We start from the raw sequence: 26,345 nt of genomic DNA, 5'->3' as shown, positions 1-26,345 counted from the left end.
TGCTGCTCATCGGGTCCTGTTGATCCTATTTCTCTCTCCAAACTGTCCACTTCTCCCCATCCCCACACCATGACTCCAATTGAGGCCTCCATCATCTTTTACTTAGAATCTTGTGATTGGTCTCCCTGCCTCCTGTGTCATCTACTTCCAATCCACTTTCCACATTGAAGATAGAATTTTCTCTCTTACACATGAAGTATCATGTTCCTGCTCAAAGCCATCAACTTGTCATTTTTCTTAGGATAAAATTCAAACTCCTTGACATGACCTAATGCAGCTGCATTTTTGGCCCCGAGTCCGGTGCCTGTCCTCCTACCCCAGGATCGTTGGGTTTACATTTGGGAGGATTTTGGAATTCTAATATAGGATTCCCGCCACAGTAAAAACCATCAGTAATACTCATAACTGTATTATTTATAAGATGGTAAAACCATTTTTTTTATTTTTCAATTACAGTTTACTTTCAATATTGTTTTGTATTGATTTCAGGTGTACAGCATAGTGGTTAGGCAATCATGTACTTTACAAAGTGTTCCCCCCAATGTTTCCAGTACCCACCTGGCATTATACATAGTTATTACAATATTATTGATTATATTCCCTATGCTGTACCTTTACATCCCTGTGACTATTTGGTAACTACAAATTTGTACTTAATCCCTTCCTTTTTCACCCAGCCCTCCAACCCCTTCCCTTCTGGCAACCAAGGACTGTAGAATCTTGAAATAATTACACTTGGATTTGTCTTAGCTATTTAAGTCAAAAAACTTTATTTTTAGTTTCTTTTTAGACAAAGCTCTTATAAGAATCACAGATAAAGATCACACACAAATTACATTTCCCCTCCCAATCACAGAAATACAGATTCGGTAATTTTAAAATATCAATTTTTTGAAACCCAGATAGCTGGGAAAATGCTGTTGGGGCCTATCTCCGCTGTATTTCCCACGAGGAAAAGAGCCCTATTGTATTGAACACGCTTATTTCAGAAAATGGGCAGTAACTGGCTTTGAAGGAAAGTTGGTTGAGCTGATGTTGCAGTTCGAAGCCCCTCCTGCCCATCCAGTGAGTGGACCCAGCACACATCCCCGAAGTGCTGGCTCTGAACAACTCATGTCTTCACTAGCCAGACCTCATTGCGACGTCCGATGGGTTTCATAGGCGGGTCGTACCCAGTGCAGAAGTAGATGTCACTCCGGTAGGTGGCTGTGCCCTCCAGGGCGGTGCGTAGCTGGGCAGCTTGGGCTACGTAGTCGGCTTCCTTGGCATAACCCCCAAACTGCCTGAGGGTACAAGAGCAAGAGACTGGTTAAGAAAGGCCGTGGTCTCTGAGAGAGGGGGATCTTTCAAAAAAGGTCGCTCACCACACTTATTATGACATTCACGTTATGATGGTGAGATCGTGAACTTCCTAGATGAGTAGATGTGAGCTTTCTGAGCCTCAGATCCTCATTTGTAAAATTGGGATATGTTTTCTTTTTTCTTCAAGGTCTTTATGAGCATTAAGTGCAATAATGGATGTGAAAAACTCTAATGCAGAGCCTGACACAGAGTAGTTCCATAGGAAATGTGAGCTTCCTCTTCCCTCTCTGAAATTACCCCGAGAGGGCAGGCTGGCCTTCTGCCCCAAGGCACACCCTTTTCTCTAGCTCCCTCTACTGTCCAGTGGCTCCTCTTCTTGGCCTCTCTCTCCAGCTGGGGAAGGAGGAAGGATCAAGGGGAGTCAGGGTGCAGCTGCCGGTAACGTTTCTCCCAGTTTTCTAATGAGTGAGCACCTCATGGCAGTGAGAAGTAGCAGCCAGCTTTGGTCAAAAACAGAGCTGCCAAAGGCAGGGACCTGAGGAAGTTTTGGAGGACTCCTTGGCAATCTTTAAGCATGTCCAAAGAAAGAAATGGCTTCTAATAAATCCCTTCACCTGCTCAGATCATGAAAGCCTTCTTTTCCTAGTAAGTAAAGAGACTTTCCCTAAATCAGGCTTTTCTCCTGATGGCAGAAGGTGGGAACAGGAAAGCAACAAAGCCTCTCTTTTCAAGACTATTATTCTCTCCTTACGTCATCTGCCTACACTCCAAAATTCATCCTGTGGCCTACCCTAAATATACCACTCTAAATCTGTGTTGCCCTAAGATCTTTATGAGAGTCAAATACATTCCCATTTCTAATGAGCTTTATGACTCAGAAGTCTGAATCCACATCAGGCCAAGATTAGGCCAAATGCATTATTTTTGGTGGGATTCTCTGACTCATGCTTTGCTCTTTTATAAGTGGTTAGTCATGCTCCACAAGCATTCAGCACGTTGATTACAGGGCTATTGACGTGAAAACACCCAGGATTTCATCTTTAAGAGATTGGTTATTATAATGTCTAGACAACAGCTACAGAACGTGGACAGAGCTGAGACCAATTTGGAATAGAGGAGGCTTGGCTCTTCAAATATATCGAAGAAAAATTATGAGGCAGGAAGAAAGTTGAGCTCTAGTTTCATTGAGGCTCAAATGAGAGGAAACTGGATTAGTAGACAGAGGATGGACATGAAGGAAGTATTTTTCTGGCAATAAAAGCCTGCACTGAGGCTGAGAACATCTGTCTGAAAATAATCAGATGCTGGATGTGGGAGCAGGTGTTGAGTGTTCTCTGTAGCCCCTCTCATGCTGTGATACTAAATTGTTCTCTTGTGAAAATGGATGGTGTTGGCTCTTTAAGCTACTGGTTTTGTGAAACATCCAAAGGAGTGGTTCTCAACTATCTTCATTTGTCAGTTGGAGGCAAAATGGCTAGTCATGTGCTCAACTCCTACTTTGGCTACTTTCTAGCTCATGGGCTTGGGCAAATGCTTTAATTTCTTTAATCTTTGGTCTGTAATCTGTTAAATAGGGATGATAGCATCAATCTTTGAAGGCTGTTTTAAAGCTTAAAGGAGAAAAAACTATGCAAACTTCTTAGCCCAGTGCCTGTCACATAGTAAGCTCCTGTCACAGGAAAATGTAGCTATTATTGTTATTTCATAATTTGTTCAGAACAACCATTCAATTCCCTGACTCCAGAGGTGAGGGAAGGTAGTATATGAACACAGGAAGAAAGCCTAATAATAAAGAATAAACTCCATTAGCAATCTCACCTTCTCAGTTAGATTTAATCTCAAAATCCTGATTAATCTCATGCACCTTCTTCCATTCCTCTTTCTTCTTCCTTTGATCATTTTCTTTACTCATCGCATTCATAGCTTACGGTATGAGCTACCTGATAGAATACAGGCTCCATGAAGGCAAAGATCTTTGTCATTTTTAGTTCACTGGTGTATCCCGAGCACCTAACACACTGCCTGACACATATTAGACTTCTTGTAGATGGAGCAATTCTGGGATAAACAATTGAAGTTACTGTCTTCGGGTTGATAAACCTCAAGCCTGTTTGCCTCCATGTTCACATACTCATATAATAAACACTGGAAGTACATATTGAGGGGACAGTAGAGGGAATTCAAATAGGAAATGTGTATTGACTGGTGGTACATTGTGAAGGGTCTTGAATGCCATGCTAAGGACTTTGAACTCTACCCTAGATGCAAATGTAGACTTACAAAGGGGCAAATATGATCAGATTGTACTTTGGACTGATACTTCTGGTGGCAGTGGAGGGATAGGAGAAATTAATTCACTGGAGGCCAGGAATAGCCAACTATGAGACAACACAGGCCTGGACAAAGGCAAATTAGAAAGCTGCCTGGGTGGGTGGGGACTGGAGGGCTGGGAAGAGGAGAGTTGGGATGATCCAGGGCTTCCAGTTAAGCCTCTGGATGGATTGATGCCACTAGCCAGATTAGGGGTTCTAGGCTGAGCAGTCACTTTGGAAGGAGGGTTGGGAGGGTTAATAATTTGGTTTTTGGCATGCTGATATGAAGTTGCCACTGTGAAATACATTCATGCAATAATTATTGTGTACCTAAGCATGTGGCAGGCACTGTGAAAATCTCTTTAGATCTGGGAAAGAACTGGAGTCAGAGCAATTGATTTGGGAAATAGATGAGAGAAATGTGGGAGTCACCAATGAGGAGGTGCTAGTTATAATCGTGGTAAGGAGGGAAACCAGGCATAGATGGTGAGCAAACAGAGAATCAGTAAACTGCTTTTGGGAATCCTAGTCCCCACGTGGTGGGAAGACTGAGACCTTGGCCAAGGACCCTGAGAAGTTGTCTGAGAGGTACAAGGAGATTGGCAGAGAGTGATACAAAGAATGTCATCATTTGGGATTTCCTAAGTTCATTATTGGAAAGAACATCCCAACTGTTTATATTTACCCTCCGGTGGACTGAAATGCTGGTATAATGAGCATAAAAATTTCACTATTGCTTCATCCTGGGAGCCTTCTACTAGAAACAAGCAAAGATAGGTGGGCTATGGAACAGATACTTGTGTTATCCTTTCTGCCAATCTAACCATGTCATAGAACTGTATGAATCAGCCAGAAGACCAAACCCTACCAGGCACATAACCCTGATAAATGGAGGAAGCCCAGCTCTGGCTGCCTCGTTTGTGTTCTGGGACAAGCTACCTCATTCCTCCCTGCCTCAGCTTCCAAGCTGTACTCGGAGGGTAACATCACAGTGCCCACAGCTCTCCAAGTCCACCAGCATGTATGAGTATGAGTTAAGGCATGCTCGTAAAGTGCCTTGAGCTCCTCAAAGGAAATAAACATGAAGTCTATACATTATTTTTGTAAGCCTATTAACAAGTCTCTAAGTCTCCATCTTCAAAGAAGCTCTCCCGGGGGCACTGTATTTTATCTCATCCAGCATCAGAGCTCAGCATTCCTAACAAAGACTTTTGGTTACCATGGGGACCAAGGAGCTAACACCTGTCTTGGATTCCAGAAACACAAAAGACTTTTTGCCTTGACTAAAAAGGAATGGAAGAGTTGGAGGTGGAGTGCGGGGAGGAGATGATGCAGGCTCAAGGATGCAAAAAAATCCTAATGTGTTGTCTTTCAAGGAGTGTCTGCTGCAGGCAGGCAGTGAGGAAGAAAGAAAAATAAAATGACTCTGAGCCTGACCATCCAACTTGGTCTAAAACTTTTAACAATCAACAAGTCAACACAGATTTGTGGAGAGTCTGATAGGCATGTAGCTCTGTGCCAGACCAAAGAAGTGTAAGACTAGCAGCTGACAATCTCATGTTAACAGAAAGAGGCTTAACACCGTAAGACATGTCCTTCTATCAGGTTGAACCAAGCTTAGTGAGCTGAGCACCTCTGAGCACAAAGCACAAGCTAGATACCACAGAGCTGTAAAGATGATAAAGACGTCTTCCTGCCCTTGGGAGGTCTAACTGTAGCGGCTGGGACAGAGAGACATAAAGATGATACAGGGCAGAAGGCACTAGGATGGAGGTTAAAGGCACAAACAGAATGACCTGAGGATGGGGAATAGAGAATCATCTGACTTTGAATACAAAGGTAAGGCACTATGAAAGATGAGATATTAAGCAACTATTATTGAGTATCTCTTCTTAATACTAGCAATGAAGAATATGACAAAAATTCCTGTCCTCCCAGAGCTTCCAATAAGCAGAGAATGGGGAGAACATTTGAGAGGAGCTGGGTGAGTGTGAGCGGAGGTATGGAAGTGAACATTTATGTGTGTTTAGGGGGCTGTTGGGAAGTGGGGGTGAGATGCTCTGAGATCAGGTGGACAGTGGAGTGGGGCTATGTGTGGAGGGCAGTAAATGCCACATCAAAGCATTTTTACTAGGCTTCCCTGCCGGGTCAAGCATTTGGGGACCCAATCCAAAGTTCACCCATTCCCCTACTCATGGCAAAGGAGCATTTTATGACTAGCTTTGCCTTTGGTCCCAGCCTTAATGTGTGCCTGGGTCAGAGGCAAGCCGAGGCCCACAATCAGAGCTGAGCAGCAGGGGGAAGTAGTGTGATCAGTCCTATGCTTCCAGCTGGCCATGATCAAAGGACACCTTAGAAAGGGCAGAGGTGGAAGAACTAGAAACAATCAGGAGGCCATGGTTGCAGTGTAGACAAGAGGTGATGAAGACCTGTGGCAGTGTGGATGAAAGGAAGGGCCAGCTAGGAGGTGACTAGAACTTGGCCAATAATTAGGTGAAGGAGTCAGGGTGACATTTGCACAGGGTGGGTAGGAGGATGGAGGGGACCTTCGGTAAGATGGAGAACACAGGGGATCAGGTTTGGGGAGGAAAGCTGAGTTCCATCTCAGACATGTTGATTTGGAAGATGGCTGAGGAGGTTGATGTGGTGATAGCTCCCAGTGAGCAGGAATATAAGGCTGGTGCTTGGGAGAAAATAATAAACTTGGGCTTATCACCCAGAAATGTCATCCTATATAATAAAGAGGTAATATGCAAATTGACCCCCACACCCTCACAAGGTGGCTGCCTACAACCAGGCCGGCAGGGGGGTTAGTGAGGGATGACCAAATGACTGAACAAGCAGGCTGTGTGGGGCGACCAGGCTGGTGGGGGGGGGGGCAGTAAGAGGTGACCAGGCCAGCGGGGGTGGCAGTTAGGGGTGACTGAGTCGGAGGGGAGGGGGGTGGTGCAGTTGGGGGAAACCAGGCCAGTGGGGGGGGGAAGTTGGGGGTAACCAGGCCAGCGGGGTGGGGCAGTAAGGGGTGACCAGGCCAGCGGGGGGGGGGGGAGTTAGGAGCAACCAAGCTGGCAGGGAGGGGGCAGTTGGGGGTGACCTGGCTGGCAGTGGGGGGCAGTTGGGGGCGATCAGGCTGGTACGCAGAGGCAGTGAGGGGTGATTGGGCTGGCGGGGGGGGGGCACTTAGGGGCAACACCCCCCCCCCCCCACGAATTTCATGCACTGGGCCTCTAGTCATTTATAAAAGACTGGTGGGACAATTGACAGGTTGGGGGTAATAAATGGTGATTAATTTAAATTTTAGGTGATTAGGTTTTAGAAATAGAATCTTATCATTGACAGCTCTCTTGGCGGTGAGGTAGGCTTATGTATCAGAGGTACTCAATAAACATTTGTCAAATTGAACCAAACTTCCCACCTAGTACAAATGTTACCTAGCATAATTGTCATATGTCTGTCCAGATGGTGCTTGAATTCATCCAGGGCAAGGACTTCATTACCTCATCATCTGTCCATTTTACTGATAGATGCCTTATGCCAGAATGTTTTTATTTTTGAATAGAAATATGCTTTCTTATAATTTCAATCCATAGATACCAGTTCTTATCTCTGAAACAACACAGTTCTGAAATATCTTGAGGCATTTGTTTCTTTTGTGATGTTTCTCCCACTTCAAGGAGCAGTTCCTTTGATTGGGAGCTAACACAATTCCTGGTACAGAGTAAGTAAAAAATGAATATGTGATTTTTAAAAATAAACGAATGAATGAATGTGTAAATACCCTTGCCTTAGCCTTCATGATAAGTCTATGAATAATAAGACATTCAAGGGAGATGGACAGAGGTCAGGTTGGAGAGTTACTGATGAAAGGGCAACAAGTGATGCCATGGAAGGGGACTAAGATCTTCAGGGAAGAAGGAAAAATAGAGAAATGCAGAGAAGACAGGGACCAAAACCCTGGACCCTCACAACAATGCACCATACATTCTATTTTATAGCTCAGAAAGCCCAAAGTTATAAAACTAAATGATGAGAGTTGAGGTTTGAACTCAAGTGTATCTGCAGTAACTTGACCTTTTTGTTGTTAATTCTAAGAAAACTAATCTTAGAGGGAAGGGAAGTCAAGAAGTAGACAACATTTCCGGAGTGGTTTACCTCACATCTAACATTGTGTAGGCATTTATAGTTATCACATTCCATCCTCACAACACTCCCATTTTACAGATGAGAAACTGACGTACACAGAGGCTCAATAACAAGCAAAAAGTTCTAGCTATTAAGTGGTAGAGCTGGGACTAGAGGACAGGTTGCTCTGACAATGATCTCCATGTATCCAACCCTTTCCTTTATACCCAGACATACCATTAAAACCATGAAAGTTTCATTAAAATTATCAGACCTTGGCTGCTGTTAGTCTCTCTTGAGAACCCAGTGCTGAAATGAGTAGAGGAGGCTGAGCTTGAACCTAAGTGGTCTTTACAGACAACAGAGGGAGGGCAGTGTGGTGGGATGTGGCCACTCATCTAAGTGTAAGGATAATTCTTTGGTCGTTTGTGAAAATGAAAAATATTCTGATAGTGTTATTTCTTCATAGCCTTCTATTCATTTTAAAAGCACTTGTAATGAATACTGTGAATAAATGTAGAATAGAATCCCTTTGTGGACATCCTTCACAAGGTCATAGAACAGGAAGACTGAATTCAGGACACAAGGCTTTCCTTTTAGAACGAATTTTGTCATCTAATGCACTCATTGTATATTTGAAATAGGGCTTTTACCATCTACTACCTCAATCACTCTGCCTTCCACCCTAAGGTACTATTAAATGCACATTTGACTGTGCAGTGACACCAAGTGGCTAGTTGAGGAATGTTTATATGCTAACTTAAGACTGTAGGTTAGGTTCAAAAAAATTCACTGAGCCAGGCTGCACACCATATTTGTTACTGTTTAGATCTCAGAGAATTAAAAGGAAACTTCCACAAACCTGGCTTTAATAGTACCTTTTAATAGATACCTTTTCCCACCATAAGGAACCAGGGTTCCTTAGCGAAATGGCTAATTCCAGCTGTAGAACAAGAAATGTCAAGGTGTGCTTGAAACATACCAGAGAGCAACACTACCTCACCTCTGGAGGCTCCTAAGGGATGGAATCATTATTCTGAAAACTGATTAACAAAGAGAAGGTATCAAGCTAAAGAGAAGGCATCTTGCTTTTTCTCTCCAACTCTATCTCACGGGAACTAAATAGTAGGTAAGGGAAATTTTTCTTTATCAAAGGACTACAGCTAATGAAGAGGAAAAAATAGAGGATATTATCATTTTACAACCTCTGGTGAGACAAGGCATCTAGGTAAGAGTGAGCTGTATGACTAACATCACAAAAACAGAGGCAAGCAGATGTTATGAGCCAGTGATACAACACCACCCATGAAATATCCTGGCAAAAACCTGAATCTAATCATGCCTCTAGTTCCAGCTACAAATTTACAGGCAACACAGAGGACAGGGGGACATGTTAAAAAGCCACAGAAAGGCAACCAGCAGGATTCAGACTATGAAAAACAATAGGACAAATAATCCATGAACAGCAGGAAAAAATGAAAAGGTGTGGTGGTGAGAAAAGCTACAGATTAATAAAAATGTAAAAGGTGTACCAACCAATTGAAATGGATGGATCTTATTTGGGTCCAGATTTAAACAAACTAAAAACAAATGAGATAAGGGAGCAATCTGAACGCTGGATGATTTATATTGTTATAACATTAATGAATGACTGCTAAAATTTTAGGAGTAATAAGTTAGTCTGATCATTTATTTAAGAATCTTCAGCAGTCACACTGAAATATTGACAAATGAAATAATACAATATCTGGAATTCACCTAAAACTGACCCAGAGTAGGGACTGGGGTGGAAGTTGCGAAGGTACACATGACACAGAACTGGCCTTGAGTTAATTATTATTGAAGGTGAGTGATGGGTGCATAGGGTTTCATAATCTTGTTCCTGTTATCTTGTTATGAATTGAAGAGTTTCCATACTAAAAAGTTAAAGACAAATGAAAAAAATTGTACCAACTCATTATCCTGGGCCTGGTCATACATATGATTAACAAGGGCGGGGAACATCCGGTCCTTGGGATGTATAAGGCCCACAAAATCATTTGGTTTGGCCCTGCCAAGGCATTAGGGGTGAGTTACTTAAATGTTTGACCAAATATAGCAGGCTAGTTTCTAAGTTGATAATTTTGTATGGCCCACGAATGATGTTATAAATATCCAAATGGCCCTTGGCAGGAAAAAGGTTCCTCACCCCTGAATTAGAAACTAGCCTTAGAGTCTAATGTGAACAAATTTAATCTTCAACCTCATTCCTTATGGAATAAGAAGGGAAAGAATTATTACTGAGACCTATTACATGTCATAAACATTAAGTAACTTACAAATAGCATCTTAGTGAATACTGAAAGATACTCTTTAACAGTAATCCTATGAGGTAGATGATAGTATCAGTACTTAACAGATGGGGAAAGTAAGTCTTAAAAACTTCCCAAGCATCATCCCGGAATTCAAACTATACTAAAATATAACTGGTCATTATATTGCACCAGGTTGCCTCCCAAGACACAGGAAAGAGAATGGAGAAGAAGAGCAGGAACTAGGGTGAGTCAGCTGAGACACCTAGTGTGCAAGATTTAAGGAGGTACTCACTCTCAGTGCCAATCCTGTGTTTGGACAACTGTGAGAGTAAGTGCCTCCTTAAATCTTGCACCACAGGTGCCTCACTTCCTCATCCTAGTCCCTGCACTGGAAAGAAATTCTTTAATTAGAGTTTACTTCCTCTGCAGCCTCTATAGTGAAGTCTGGAGAGTCTGAATGAAGATTAGAGTGGAAGAGTTGGGGGGTCTCCATTTACTGCTGCCCAGCTGTAGTACCCTCAGTGTCCTCTGGGGGGTCCTGGGTCTCCTGGACTAACTGCCCAGTTCAGCCACGCTCACAGTATCATTATGCATCGTCTACACTACAGAGAAAACTGCACTCTCAGATGTAGAGTTGGAGGCCCCCCTGCGAGTGAACTAAAACTGTCCAGTGCAAGATTAATTGTATATTTATTTTTCATGAGGTTGTTCTATGGTAACTAGTGGTGAAACTCCTGGTGTCTGCCTACACATGGTTGGGTGCCCATCACACTGTAGGATTTTAACAAATAGTCACTGATTATCTAGAAAATACTTGGTTTCTAAGGGGAGGTTGGAGTCCGAAGAATAAGAGCATGCAACCATTTGCACCTGTTATTCACTGCAGTCACGGGAACTTGGCCACAAATGAGGGCCTGGAAACATGTCGCAGATGAAAATAGGATGCATGAGTGCTCTGCTCAAAGGACCACAGATCATGAACCACCAAGGGGGTGGCAGTCCAGCTCTGGCATATACTCCCTGCCCTCCCAGCATTTAGGGAAGTGTGAGGTAAAAATGAGGTATCCCAGCCTTATGCCTCCTATGTATTTATGACTCTAAACTACAGCTTGACTTAGCTTTTTTCTGAGTCTCTCAGAACCTTGTTGTGGTTAATGTTCAGCTTAAACTGAAAGGATATTCTCTATAGTCACATCAACTTGTCAACTGACAAAAGTGTTAATTCACATACAATGCATATGTTTGTGTGCTGTAGGCTGAGGAAATGGAAGTGAGAAATCATCTGGACTCAGTATTTCTTAATTAATCAACAATATGAATTTAGAAAGTGAGACCAAGAAAGAATCCTATTTACAATTGCATCAAAAAGAATAAAATCTAGAAATAAATTTATCTAAGGAGGTAAAAGATCTGTACACTGAAAACTATAAGACATTAATTAAAGAAATTGAAGAATAAACAAAAAATGGAAAGATAATCCATGCTCATAGATTGTAAGAATATCATTAAAATGTCCATACTACCCAAGCAATCTACAGATTAATGCAATCCCTTTCAAAATCCCAATTTTCACAGAAATGGAAAAACAATCTTAAAATTGATATGGAATCATAAAAGACCCTGAATAGCCAGAGAAATCTTGAAAAAAGAACAAAGCTGGAGGTATCACACATTTCCTGACTTCAAACGATATTACAAACCTATTGTAATCAAAACAATATGGTATTGGCATAAAAATAGATACAACGATCAATGAAATAAAATAGAGAACCCAGAACTAAATCCATGCATATATGGTCACCTAGTTTACAATAAAGGAGCAAAAAATATATAATGAGGATGGGATAGTTTCTTCAATAAATGATGTTGGGAAAACTGGACAGCCACATTACAAAAGATTGAAACTGGACCCCTATCTTACACCACATACAAAAATCAACTTAAAAATATTAAAGACTCGAACATAAGACCTGAAATGTAAAGTTTCTAGGAGAAAACACAGGTGGTAAGCTTCTTGACATCAGTGTGGCAATGGTTATATTTGACAGCAAAAACAAAGGAAACAAAAGCAAAAATTGACAAGTGGGACTACATCAGGCTAAATAGCTTCTGCACAGCAAAAACAAACAAAACAAAAACAAAAAACAACAACCCCAAGTTTGTGTTGGGGGGGAGGTTGGGGGTTAAAGGGGGGGATGAGGACACATTTGTAATACCTTAACTAATAATAAAAAAAAATATATGGAAAAAAAACCAAAAAAACCCCCAAAAAACAACAACCCAAAACACAAAACCATCAACAAAATGAAAAGGCAACCTACCAAATGGGAGGAAATATTTGCAAATCTGTTATTGGGTTAATTTGGTAAGAGCCAAATCTGAGGAGAGGTTAAATCTGATAAGGGGCAAGTTTGAAAAGGAGTAATATTTGCAACTCTGATAAGGGGTTAATATCCAAATATAGGGTGTCCCCCAAAAATGTATATACAACTTTGAATAATGATAAAGGCAGTGTGTATTAAAATAGATTTCATTTTCAAAACTGAGCTATCAGCTGTTAAAGTGTGTATACAATTTTTGGAACACATATAAATATAAAACTCAATAGCAAAAAAGCCAATCTGATTTAAAAAAAAAAGGGCAGAGGATCTGAATAGACATTTTGCCAAAAAAGATATGCAAAAGGCCAAAAGGTATATAAAAAGGTGCTCAATATCACTAATCATCAGGGAAATACAAATCAAAGCCACAATGAGCTATGACCTCACACCTATTAGGATGGCTATTATCCAAAAGACAAGAAATAATAAGCATTGAGGATGTGAAGAAAAGGGAACTCTTGTGCACTGTTGGTGGGTATATAAATTGGTGCAGCCACTGTGGAAAATGGTATGGAGAGTCCTCAAAAAATTAAAAATAGAACTTTTGCATGATCCAGGAATTCCATGTCTGAATATATATCCCAAGGAAATAAAATTACTACCTTGAAGTGAAATCTGAATCCCCATGTACAATGAAGCATTATTTATAATAGCCAAGATCTGGAAATAACCTAAGTATTCATCTGCTGATAAATGGATACAGAAGATGTGATACATCTATAAAATGGAATATTATTCAGCCACAAAAAGAAGAAAATCTTGCCATTTGTGACAACATGGGTGGATCTCAAGGGCATTATGCTAAATGAAATAGGTCAGATAGAGAAAGACAAATACTGTATGATCTCACTTATATGTGGAATTTAAAAAAAGAAAAAGAACTCATAGATACACAGAACATATTGGTAGTTGTCAGATAAAGGGGAGGGGTGGAGAAATAGGCAACGGTGGTGAAAAGGTATAAACTCCCAGCTGTAAGATAAATTAGTTCCGGGGATGTAATGTACAGTAAGGTGACTACAGTTAACAATATTGTATTGAATATTTGAAAGTTACTAAGAGAGTAGGCCTTAAAAGTTCTCATTTCAAGAAAAAAAAATTCATAACTATGTCAGGTGATGGATGATAACTAAACTGATTGTGGTAATCATTTATCAAAGCATTATGTGTACACCTTAAAGTAATACAATGTTATATGTCAATTATATCTCAATAGAGCTGGAAAAAATATAAGTGTAATGCAAATGCTCAAGCACACCCTTAGATGCTAAAAATGGTCTCCTTACGTGGAATAGACAGTGATGCTTTCCCTCTCCTCGATTTTAATGCTGTTGTCACTGGGAACGGGCGGGTCGCTCTGAAACTGGTTTGGAATCCGGAACCAGACTTTGATTTTCTTCTGTAGGGAGCCATCGTCACTGGGGAACACGGCGAAGGAAATGGGGACCGTCATCCCCATCCCAATTCCTGCAAACAGAAAAGCCCACGGAGTGAGGTGGGATTGAGAGACAGGACTTGCTCAGGCCTATGAAAATCTACTAGGCTCCTTCTCCTTCCATGACAATATTTTCTGGTCACGAATTGATAATAAACACTTGCGGCATTAAAAAAAATATGGTGGGCACACTTCATACACACAAAAGACCTCCAATTTGCATATATTGGAAGTAGGGTGTGTAGTAATTCAACTCTCTTAGAAAAAATTATTTAGTAATATATATCAAAACCGTACATATTATCAGTACTTCATTACTTCCTATCTAAATGTCAATTTTAAGGAAATACCCAAAATACGGAAAAGGCTATTAGTAGTAGGATATTTATTGCAGCAGAGTTAATAATTGTGAGAAACTGGGAGCCATATAAATAGGCTCAAAATAGGAATATGTCCTAATAAACTGTAGGCACATGATGCAGTACAATGTAGCTAGTAATAATTATGCTTAAGAAGACTATTTCACAACAGTGGAAAAACAGTGATGCAATAAGTAACAGAAGCAGGGTATACGATTACACAAACACTACGATTATATTTTAAAAGCCTATTATAAAGCCCTAAAGAAATACATTCAAAAGACAACAATGATTATACTAGAAAAGATGGATGAGGGGGGCTGTTTTGTGAATTTCTTTAATGAGTTTTATAATTTTTACACATATTTTATTATAAAATATGTGATGCTAATGTTAAGAAGAAAAAGATTTCTTCTTGACCTCCTATGGGTCAGCTTATTGTTCAAAGCCTGATTACTGTGGTCCTAGTAAATGTAGCTAAGGTTAATACCAGTTTCTAGCCTTCTAAGCGATCAGCTTGAGAACTACCCTAAAAATTAACCATGCCATCTCTTTTTTCACCTTGCTTTCTGACCCATTATAAGTGTTCAGTGATTCCAAAGTATAGTCGAAATTAGAGAGTTTAAGAGTTAAATTCAAATTTAAATGTGGTTTACATGCTAACAGGTACACGGAAACGTCAGGCCTATCATTTTAAAGTAGGGAGGTAGCCCATACAACTGCCCAGTCTATAGGAGTGGGACAGATTTAGAATCCTCAGACCCTTCCATTGTCAGGGATCTGCCATAGCCATCACTCGCTGACTCTCAGGACCCCTCAAACTCTGAACTACAGGGGCTGACTGAAGATTTCCATTCTTGGAGTTAAGATCTCAAGTCAGAGGCTGACCCTCTCTTTGTGGCTTGACTTACCGTGGGCACACTTCACTGAGTTCACCAATCCAAAGACATGATAAGCACTGTACGGTTAAAAAACAACCACAAACCACCCTGGCTGGCTTAGTTGGTTGAACGTCGTCCAGTGCATGGAAAAGTGGCTGATTCGATTTTGGTCAGGGTACATGGCCAGGTTATGGGCTCAATCTCTGGCAGGGGTGTATGTGGGTGGCAACTGGTCAATGTTTCTCTCCTCCCTTTCTCTCTCTCAAAATCAATAAAAAAAATTTAAAATACCAAACAAACCAACCAACCTAAAACAGGTATATACAGAATGAGGGGTTGGCTGGGCAGAGGTCAGTGCAGCAAGTTCACATGTCACTGAAACAGGTGGTGACAGGTGCACTGTGGCCCCTCCCTGTGTTTTCCACGAATGTAGTGAAGACCATGCAAGGCTCACCTCTGAGACCAGAGCCACATCCTTCAGGGGCACTCACCCTTGTCATTGGTGCCTCCCACATACTTCATGACTTTGGGCATCGCTTCCCGTAGAGCCTCATCCACAGGCTTATCTGTCACTTCCACTGTGGCAAACTTCCCGCCTTCACAGGTCCTTTCCTCATAGGTCACTTCTTCCTAGAGACAGAGAATACACAATGCTTACGAGGTAGATGAGAGCAACCTGTGATGACTTTTAGAAACAGAAATAATCCAGTTACAGGAGGCACGAGCTGCTAAGGAACTTTCCATAATAAGCCTGGGTATGTCCACAGGGTAGAAGAAACAGCCTGAATATAAAGGGCCATTTGAAATAGACTCTGGGATTTCTTACAATGTAGAGACAGCAGAAAAACCTTCATGCAATCAGTATTCTTAGAGAGGTAAGAGAAGACACTGCTTCCAACACCACCCATGAACATCTCCAGAATGCTGTAAAAATAGAATGTTCAGAGATCAAAGAGCCCTTGGAAATGAAAAATACAACAGAAATTGAAAAATTCTGTAGAAAGCTTGGATGATTACATTGAAGGAAATCTTACAATGGAGAAACAAGTTCTCACTGCAGAAAGCTGGCAGGATCTTTTCTTCTTTTATTCATTCAGCCAACAACTACAGAACATCGACTATGTGCTGAGCACTGTGCCAGGGGCTACAAAACAGAAGTAAAAGATATGATTTCTGACCTCATGAGAGGCACGTTCTAATAGAAGTAGCCAGGAAACAGGTTATAACATGATGACATGTTTAAGGGGAGAGGACTGTAAGGGCAGTGTGGGAACACAGAAGAGAGTTACTTAGGTTAGTTTAGGGGGCATGGGGGTGTGTGTTTATGTGTCTGGGTAGGTTATGTTGACTTTGAGGTGCTTACAGATCATCCCACTGGACATTCAGTCACTGCTGCATTGATTCATTGAGTAAACATTTATTGAAAACCTCCTCCAGGTGCTACATATTTAGAGTTCAATATGACAGAGGCAGTCTAGTTGGGTGGTGAGAAGAATTACATAATTGTTATACAATGTCGTAAATGCTCGTATAGTTTAGGGAGGGCAATTCCAGAGAGTAGGCACCACAGGGTGAAAGAGAAGAGTTAAAGAACAGTGTGTTGATGGTGATGAATACAGGTGGTTCTTTGTGGCTGGAGCATGACTGTCCAGCAGGGCAGGGCAAGAGAGGAGGCCAGCGATCTGGCTGTGATCAGAACCTGAAGAACTTGTAGGCTGTCATGGGGAGTTGGGTTTGTGACTATCAGTCCAGTGATGGTGATCTGACAGCAAGTCAGTTTCATCTACCCCAAATTAGTTCAACTGATTTTGTGTGATCTAAATATGGAGTTTTGCAAGTGTGTCTGAATCTTGAGTTCTGGGGAATGGTATAGGTGATCTGTGCTCTTAGCCTGTTCCCCAGGAAGGCTGCCAAGGAAGCAATCCAGTTTGGTGCAGAGGGTCAAGGGCCCCATTAAAAGTCTACCATCCTTTAAGGCTTAACTCAACCTCTTCTTCCTAAGTGATCCTTCCTTCCTATGAACTCCAAAGGCAGATAACTCTAGAACTGGAAGGGCCCTTCCATATCTGTCTGTTCACCTGCCTCCTGCTATAAATGAGCAAGCTGTCCACTGTGCAGCTGAACACACAGGTCTGGAGCTCAGCAGGCGACTGGCATAGGGATAGGAGTTTGGGAGTCATCAGCATACAGAGTAACTAAAGCTGTAATGAGGATGAGCTTGCCCAGAGAACATTTATGGAACATTTTATATAAATCCAATCATGTTCATTAATCGCCTGTCCACAAGCCTTCATTCACCAAGTTCTTATGGTCCAGGGACCACCTCGCTTCTACCTGCCTTGCCAGCTACACCCAGAGCACCTCTTCACTGGCCTTCTGCTATCTCTTTAAATGCCAAGGTCATTCCTGCCTCAGGGAACTCTGTATCTGTTGCTTCCTCTGCCTGGAGTATTCCTTCCTGTCTCTGCCCCTACTCATCTAAAAGTCACTTCCTCAGAGAAGATCCTTATTAAAAACAGCTTCCCAATGATATTTTTATAGGCCATTGTACTTTCACAAATTGTAATTATAACTGAATGATAATGTTTTTAACCTCTGCCTGCAACCATAAGCCAGCCTCACGGGGTCCGGGGATTGTCTGTCTTGTTTATCACTGTATCTCTTAACACCTAAGCACTACGTATACATCTTGCACATAGTAGGCACGCTATTTGTGGGAAAGAAGGCTGTGGAGTGAAATCTGGTTTCTACTCTAATGACAAGGGATACAATAGGCATAGCTGGGTGGAGAGATGAGAACCTTGTCTAGTTATATTTATCCTAAAGAGACGGTGGTTACAATGTCTTAAGGTGGTTCTATGGCAGCTATTTCCTATTTTCACAGCCTCTGTGTCCCTAACCTCTAACTGGAATCACTGGATCTCTGAGAAAATTTAGGCTTGAGAAATTGACATCATAAAAGTATTTTAGTTCATCAAGGAGCTGAATTTAAGGAGAGTTCTCTCTATTTTTGCAGAAAATAAAGCAGCTAAGTTAATACAGTTAACACATTTGATTTTTTTCAAGTCTAATATCTGTAAGTGCATTTCCTTGTTACTTGAAACATGAGAACAGTCCTTCTCCACCCTGTATTCAGCTAGCTCATGCCCCCAATTGTTACTAGACGAGGATTTTGGCCTGTGGCCACAAACACCAATTTTCAACATTCATTGGGAACCCTGGTCAAGTTCAAGTCCCAGACAGAGGCCTTACAAGAATGCTTCTTGGTATGGGATTTGCAAGGTCCTCTGCAGGGTCAGTTTTTTCCCTTGTCACATGCTGATTTTGGAAGCTAACTTTCTCATTATAAGAAAATATCAATCATCATTATCATCATCATCATCATCATCATCAAGAACAACATCAACCTAACTGAGTACTGTCTGTGTGTCAGGTATTATTTTAAACATTTTACCTGGATTCATTCATTCAATCCCCCCAGCAACCCTGTGAAGAAGTTAGTTTTTTTAATCTTTATTTTCAGATGAAACAGGAACACAAGAGGTTAAGTAAATAATGTGCCCAAGTTATAGTGGACAAGTGGTAGAGTCAGGATTCAAACCCCAGGCAGTTGGGTCCCAACCAGTGTGCACCCAACTGGACATAAATCCAATAAAGATGTCAGTTATTAATATCAGTCTGCTCTGAGCATCCACAAGGCCCACCCAACCCAACACAGAGACCACGTGTCCTCCTCCCTCCCTGAGCAATGCAGAAGGCACATGATAAGGTCTGCAGCAGCCTGGACCTCCCCTATGGGTGCATGGAATCAGTCTTGAACATCTGGTGAGCCCAAACCCAAGTTACACGGGACACATCATGTGCCACCCATGTGCCCAGGAGAGTAGACAACAGTTTCTCACTCAGACTCTTTCCAGGGTAAGAGATAATTTCAGGGAGAGGCTCTTTTCAAAATAATAATACCCTGGATTTTTATATATATATATATATATATATATATATGAATATGTATGACAGGCTTACAAGTATCTGAACATTTAATTGTCACACAGATATTATCATTCTCATAATTGTGGAATTTTAGTATTCAGAGTGGTTGAGAGGTTAAGTAACTTTCCTATAAAATTACCTGTAAAACTAAGAGGAAGCTAATAGTTACCACCTCCCCACCAAATGCTAGGTAGTGTGTTGAACAACTTATAATTGGTTATCTCATTTAAATTTCAAAACAATCTTATAAGATATGACATTATTTTCTCTCAGGATTAGCTTTAGAGAGGTTAAGAAAGTTGCCTGTGACCTCACAGCTAGTAAGAGTGGAAATGAGGTAAGTTCTGACATAATGATATTACCACCTTGGTAGGTGGTTTTCATGTTTTTTAGAATTTTAATATTTATAGTAACTCTGGAATCAGATGGGAAGGGCATTTGTATACTTATTCTACAACTACAGAACCCGAGGTTCGTTCAGGTTAAATGACTTGCTTTGGCCTGGTGACAATATCCCATATGGCCCCATATACCCATCAGATGCTGAGGGAAGATGCTTATCAGGCAGCTGCTTTTATCCCTAGAGGCATCAAATCAGGAGCAGGTGATGCTGTATCAATAAACGTCGAACAGGAAGCAGAAACTACTAGAGTATTTTTAACAGAGGCATCTTAATTCAAGGACTTGATTTCACACATAATAAAGGACTGAGATACCTAACAGTGGACAGTAAGGCAACCCAGAGGTCTGTAAGCGCCTTAGTAGAGGTAGAAGGAGGATTATCTGTTACCTGAGTTCAGGTACCTGGATCACTTGGTGGAAGCTAGAACCATGGTGACTTGTCCAGCAAGAGCCACAGAGAAGCACTTTGTGCCAGAAATATGACAGGGTGGACAAACCCTGGCTTCTCCCTTCCTCAGGCCCTCTTATCTCCCGCTAGTGCCTCCCGCTGGGTGAACCTCGATGGGAGAGAGTGGACACTGCAGCCTGGGAAACAGCCCACAGGGGTCAGTTCCCACTCCAGGTGCAGGCACAGAGAGCGGAACAGGAAATGGGGGGTGAGGAAGGGATCTGAGGGCAAACAGGCAGCAGACCAGCCCAGACCATCAGCCTGCATTTGCACTGTCTGTTAACCCAAACAGACCAAATGAGCCAGACTCCACCACAGAGAGAAAAGCTCTCTGAGAGCTAATGGGAACATGTGGATTCCTCAAGTGTCAGAGCCAACAGGGACCCTAGAGATCACTAGGCTGAGGTCACAGGCATTTGAATGTCCCCCTTGTTCAGGGCTAAACTGCTCATCCTGTAGCCGAGGAAACAAATCCAGACAGGTGAAGTGACAGCTATGGCTGCTCGGAGAATCCAGAATCCAGTGAGGGCTTTTGTGTGATGATCACTGTAGCAGGCACCAGAACTTGGCCCCCAGACAATACAGTCCTTTAACAAATGAGGCGCTGAGCTGGAAGCTGAGTATACAGCCATTAAGTGCACAAAGTACCTGTCGGCAAGGAAAGGATAATCTAGTGGCAGACTCCTTGTTTTGAGGGGGCAGTCCAATTTGCCTGTGTTAGCAGTGATGTCAGTCTCAGGGGAACACAGCAATTATGCCCTGCTCACTCCTCCTGTATTCTAGGCACCCAACCCTGGGAGTCCCACGGGCCATCAGCCGTTTTACTGGGCCTTTGCACACGCTCTCTCTCTCTTCTGTGCACTCTTGCACATTCCCGAGGCCCAGGTGACCACACTTCCTCCCCAAGGCTCACCCTCACCCCCAGGCGGAATGATTGCTTCTCCCCTGTGCTCCGGCCGTGCACATTTACCTCTATCTTGTTCTTAAGGGTGTGTCTTAAAGACAGCAGTTTTTCAGTCCTTTTTGCCACGGAGGGTTTCTCAGCAAACTCAAGTTCAGGATGTGTAAATGCATTCAACAGGCGCTGTCCACCTCGCCAAGCTGGGATTCTCCCCGCCAATCAACCTCGCCTGTGTGTGTGTCCCCTCCTCAGCAGAGCCCTGAGCCCCGCTCCTTCCCTCCTTCCCAGTCCAAGTGCTGGGCCATGGAGGGCCGTGCCCAAGGCAGAAGCCATAACGCACGATCCCGGGCACTTTTCTGCCCCACCGGCCCCTCAGAACCCGCTCCAACCCCTTCCGGGTGCGCGGGGCGCAGCCCCCCAGCAAGCCCTGCGGGCCTACCTTGCCCCCTTTGCTCAGGACCTGCCAAGGCCACGTCTCTACGCTCCCGAACAACGAGTTCCTGATCATGCCCAGCATGGTGTCGCCGCGGCAATCGGGACACCCGAGCGGACGTGGGGTGGCGGGGGCAACTGGGTGACCTGTGCAGACTAACTCGGCAGCGCGTAAGGGGGGGGTGGGGGTGGGGGGGGGGGCGGGAGGGCGGGGCGCCTCGGGCTCCGCCCGGCCCGCGGTACAGCGCTTGGAGCAGGGCGCCCTGGGCGGGGAAGAGGCGGGAAGAGCCGCGCTCCGCCTCTGCCTGGAATTCCTCCAGGTCCTGGGGAAGTCCCCCAGGCCGCCTCCTCTGCTGAGTCTGACTGGTTCGCGGGATGATTGCAAGCTGATTGTCTCCCCGCTACCCGCCCCCCCCCCCCCCAATGATTTAGGCAGGGGCGGTGTAGAACTTCCTACCTCTCCCGCCCCCCATCCTCTGTCCACCGCTGTGGCCTCTCTCATGTACCTGGGCGCCAAACTTGGAGGGCACCCCTCTCCTCTCCGCCCCCACCCCCCCCCCGCCCCAATTCCATTCCTTGCGTGCTTTTCTGAGCCTCCACCCTAAGGCTCGGTCCAGGGCCGGTACTGCGCCGGTCCAGGGCCGGTACTGCGCCGTCCAGGTTCACAGTCTTGATTCTCCGCTCCCCCCCCCCCCCATCTAACTGCCACATCTCCACCCTCAGATACCCTTAGTTTGCCACTCTCCCCCCTCACCCCCCTTCTGGATGATTGAAAAACCATCTTAACTAGCTCTCTACTTACCAGTATTTTCCCTCTAATCTGTTTTAATCACAGATTCTACATTAATTTTCCCAAGCATGGCTTTGCTCATCCACTCCTTCTATTCTAACCTTCTAACCAATGCCATTACCATTCATTGAGTGCCTACTCTCCCTGCCAAGTGTTTTGCAAATATTATTTCTACTCACACAGCTAAACATAAATATTTTACTAGGGAGGAACCCGAAGCTCAAAATAATTAAGTGACTTTCCCAAGGTCAAAAACCAGTGTGCGGCTTGGCCAGGATTTGAGTCTCACTCTGTTGTCAATGTCCATCACGCTGTTATCGCACCCTGTCACCCGACCTGCTGCATGTCCACATATACCCTCTGTCTGTTCCTGACTCTGCCACACTGATGCCTCCACAGGACATCTTCCCCCTCTGACTCACCCCTTGAAGTCGGACTTCTCTGAAAATACAGCTTTTATTGTGCCTCCGGGAACACGGGGCCAGATCCTTCTGTCTGAACTTGTGCTATTTTGTTTATTTCTTCTCACAGGCAGCTCTGAACCAATGCTGAGGGACCTCCTGCATCTGAAGAGAGGGAACACGGAACTTGAGCCAGGCAGTGGGAATCCATAATGGTGATACTGATGACCTCTAGTTTTGTGGTAACAGACATTAACTTAATTAACTGCATTATTTACTTTTTGACAAATAGATATTTGCTGATTTGCTATAAATAAATGGCCATTTAATGATTTTATATTTTCTTGACTCTAAGATGTCATTGATTATAAGAGACACTGTATTTTATGTGCCACCAAGAAAGAAAACAAGTGCTACCACGTCAACTATGGCATTCAATTGGTTTGCATCCAGAGACCTCAACGTGTGAACTGACACAAAGCTCACAATTCATGAGATTGTATGTTGCTTTGTAAGAGTTCCTGAGTATTTTTCCTGCTCACCGCCACATCGTCTCCTTTCTAGACTAATCTCGTAAAGGGCAAAGAACGTATTTTCCTTTAGCTTTGATCTCACTCGCCACTCCTAGGGGTTGCTCAATAACTGCGGAATGATTAACAAGACTTCTTGGTATTAGATCTAATTATCTATTTTAGTTACTGAACTAGGTACAGTGAAATGGCCTATTACTCAGCATAGTCAAGTAGCAAAAGCATTTGGGAATCAGAAGACGTTGGGTCAGAAGAGCTGGATTGCAATATGACTGTTCTACAACTGTGACTAGTGTCTTTTCTGCAAATTTCCTAACTTCTGCAGGCCTCATTTTCTACATCTGCAATATTGGGGTAATAAGGTCACCTCATAGTGCTGTTGGGATAATTAAAGGGGCTCAGGAACTTAAAAGCCCTCTCTACACTGTTAGGGGATGAACTCTCCCCACCTCTAAGGTCAAGTTGGTTCTGCTACCAAGAACTGAACCCAGCTGCTTCAAGAGCATTGCATGGATACATCATTTTAAAGCACAGATTACTAGATGTTTTTCTTTACCTAAAGACTTTGATATGTTGTGAAATACTTTCTTTTGCAATTTATTAGGTATTATGATTGAATAACGTTGAGTGTGTATGTGCACTGTGGACAAAAGAAATTGTATGTGTTGTTATGCAATGGTTTTACTAGTAAGAATAAAATGAGCCAGTAAGCATTGTAAGTGCTCTGCTTGGCTTATCTCATTTAGCCTTGACAGTAACCTTGGGAGGAAGATACTATTATTTCCCCAACGTTGTAGATTAGGAAATTGTGGCATAGAGAGGCTTGATTATCCAGCTAAGAGAAGACAGCCAATAATGGTGAGGGCAGGGTACAAAGGCAGGTATTATACGGCCAGTCATGTTGCTCTTAATGCTTCTCTAAGCACGTAGGGCAGCGGGGCAGGAAGTATGAACCCAAACTCCCAAATCCCCAAATGCTGAAGAGGATGGGAAAGAAGACACTAGGGGACTTCACAGTTAATCAGAGCAATTGCTGCAACTGCTTGTAGTTGTTTCCCTGGAAATGATACCCAGGATGAGAGATTAGTTCAAGGGATCCCGGGTGAGAGGTGGGGGCTGTTATCTGCAGCAGAAGAACCTACTCAAAATATGGAGCTTGATGGACAGGGCACTCAGAAGCCGAGTACACCTTGCCTGAGAGTGAAGTAATGGAGGTAATAATATCTATGTGCAAAGCAGGACAAAGCAGACCCTATCAACAAAGTTGTATGCATGTTAAATAGTCTACTAAAAGTTTACAAGGGCAGGAATGCAAGACCAGGGGCTATGGGAGGAGAGGCTGGTGAAGCAAGTGTTAAAGAGAGAGCGAAGTTAGCCGCTGAGAAAAGAGGAAGATTTTGAAGAAAGAGACTTCAGGGGGAAGGTTCCCTTCCTGATACGTGAGATGATTTTCCCTTTTGTCTGACTTTTTCCTCTAGAATGTACACATCATAAGAGGAGGGACCTTGATTAGTAATCTGTCTCCAGTACTTAGAATCATGCCAGCCCTAGCTGGTTTGGCTCAGTGGATAAAGCCTCGGCCTGCAGACTAAAGGGTCCCGGGTTCGATTCCAGTCAAGGGCACAAGCCCGAGTTGGGGGCTTGATCCCCAGTGGGGGGCATGCAAGAGGCAGCAGATCAATGATTCTCTCTCATCATTCTTTCTATCTCTCTTCCTCTCCCTTCTTCTCTGAAATCAATAAAAAATATATTTAGAAAAAGAGAATCATGCCAGAAACATAAGCTCTCAATAAGCATTTGCTGAATGAATGAAAGTGGGATGGTGTGGGAGGGGCAGACTGTAGGAAGGGTGGCGACATGAACAGGGTTACTGGAGAGGTTGTGTGTGTGTGTGTGTGTTAGCGTGTAGGGTTCTGTCCTACACCAAATACAATTTTTTAGAAGGGAGAAGGAAATAATATGCAAAATATGCTTATATTTGAAACTTAGAGGCTGATCAGCAATTTTGGAGAAAAAGAGGAATCAAAAGAGAGGAACTTTATTATGTCCATAACTCAACTGTAATATCAGCTATTTCTTTTTGATGACAGAGTTTATATTAAAATTGCATCTAGAATGGTAGGAGGATCTAGTTTCCACTTACATCTTAGATCATAGCCCCAACTTTCTTTTCAGTTGGATTTTTCTGATGCCTTTGCCTTATTTTATTTTTAACTTTTTCTGAATTTGGGGCACACATATTTGAACTATGGACAAAGAATCCTACCTCTGCCCATATGTTCTTTAATGTACCCTATATCTGAAATCACACTTTTCATTTGTAGAGATCCATCCATAAATGTATAATCAGTATCAGAGAAGTTTCCAAATGGATTTGTGACACACAAAGGTAACATAGGGTCAGGGTTTCTTTAGGGGTAGCATACTCCTCTCGACTCAGCTCCTACCGAGCAGTGATAGATTCGTTTTCAAATGGTCAAAGAGATATTCAGTAGAAAATCTCTATTACATGTGCCCTTATACAGAACAGAGTTTCACTTTGTGATCTAATCTGAAAACTTTTTCTTTTAAAGGTGAGTGTAATAATTTCACATTAATTCTATGTGTATATATGGTAGTTTCAAACAGCATTAACAGTTAGAAGTTGACTTCTAACAAGACTAATGTTTGGTCATAAAATTTTAAGTTATATTTTCTGTTTTCACAATTTATGGCATCTTTGTTTTTTGTGTGTTTCTTCTGTAAACACTAAAGTATTTGTGTTTTTGTACAAGTGGTTTCCTTTATAACTATGTTAATTATAGAATTAATGCTTATTAATTCCCTACAATGACCAATAATAAATTTAATATATTGGTTTTCCACCTACCTCTTTGAATTAGTGTGTTAGAGCTGCTGTAACAAAGTACCACAAACTGGGTGGCTTAAGCAACAGAAATTTATTGTCTTACTAGAGGCCCGGTGCACGAAAATCGTGTGGGGGGGGGGGTTCCCCTCAGCCCAGCCTGCACCCTCTCCAATCCAGGACCCCTTGGCAGTCGGACAGCCCTCTCACAATCCTGGACTGCTGGCTCCTAATTGCTCACCTGCCTGCCTGCCTGGTCGCCCCTACCTGCCACCCCTGCCAGCCTGGTTGCCCCTCATGCCCCCTGCCCCCCCCCCCCCCTCCGCCAGCCTGGTTGTAGGTAGCCATCTTGTGAGGGCATGAGGGTTAATTTGCATATTATCTCTTTATTATATAGTATAAATTTAGAGGCTAGAAGTTCAAGATCAAGGTGTTGGCAGGGTTGGTTCCTTCTTAGGATTGGGAGGAAAAGGTCTATTCTAGGGTTTTTTTCTAGTTTCTGGTGGTCTCAGACAAAAGA

General features: G+C 42.8%; 2 protein-coding genes across 2 annotated transcripts in view; one reads left to right on the top strand and one right to left on the bottom strand.

The window, feature by feature from the left end:
* The window catches only part of GPRC5A (G protein-coupled receptor class C group 5 member A), a 77,695-nt gene extending 54,909 nt beyond the window's left edge, over window positions 1-22,786 (top strand). Inside the window, exon 4 of the mRNA XM_081084464.1 lies at window positions 22,581-22,786. Coding sequence (XP_080940590.1) covers window positions 22,581-22,601 — 21 coding nt within the window. The 3' untranslated portion in view covers window positions 22,602-22,786. The remainder of the gene's footprint in view (window positions 1-22,580) is intronic.
* HEBP1 (heme binding protein 1) lies at window positions 752-21,473 on the bottom strand. The gene is made up of 4 exons (XM_081084466.1): window positions 21,267-21,473; window positions 15,578-15,716; window positions 13,698-13,878; window positions 752-1,283 (listed from the first exon to the last, which is right to left on the bottom strand). Exons 1-4 carry the CDS (start codon window positions 21,342-21,344, stop codon window positions 1,112-1,114), a joined length of 570 nt encoding a protein of 189 aa, XP_080940592.1. The 5' UTR covers window positions 21,345-21,473; the 3' UTR covers window positions 752-1,111.
* Window positions 22,787-26,345: the final 3,559 nt, after the last annotated feature.

Source organism: Myotis nattereri (genome assembly GCF_964212035.1).
Source record: "Myotis nattereri genome assembly, chromosome: 2".
Lineage (NCBI taxonomy): Eukaryota > Metazoa > Chordata > Mammalia > Chiroptera > Vespertilionidae > Myotis > Myotis nattereri.
The sequence above is the reverse complement of the archived record's forward strand: the minus strand, read 5'-3'. Positions and strand labels throughout refer to the sequence as shown.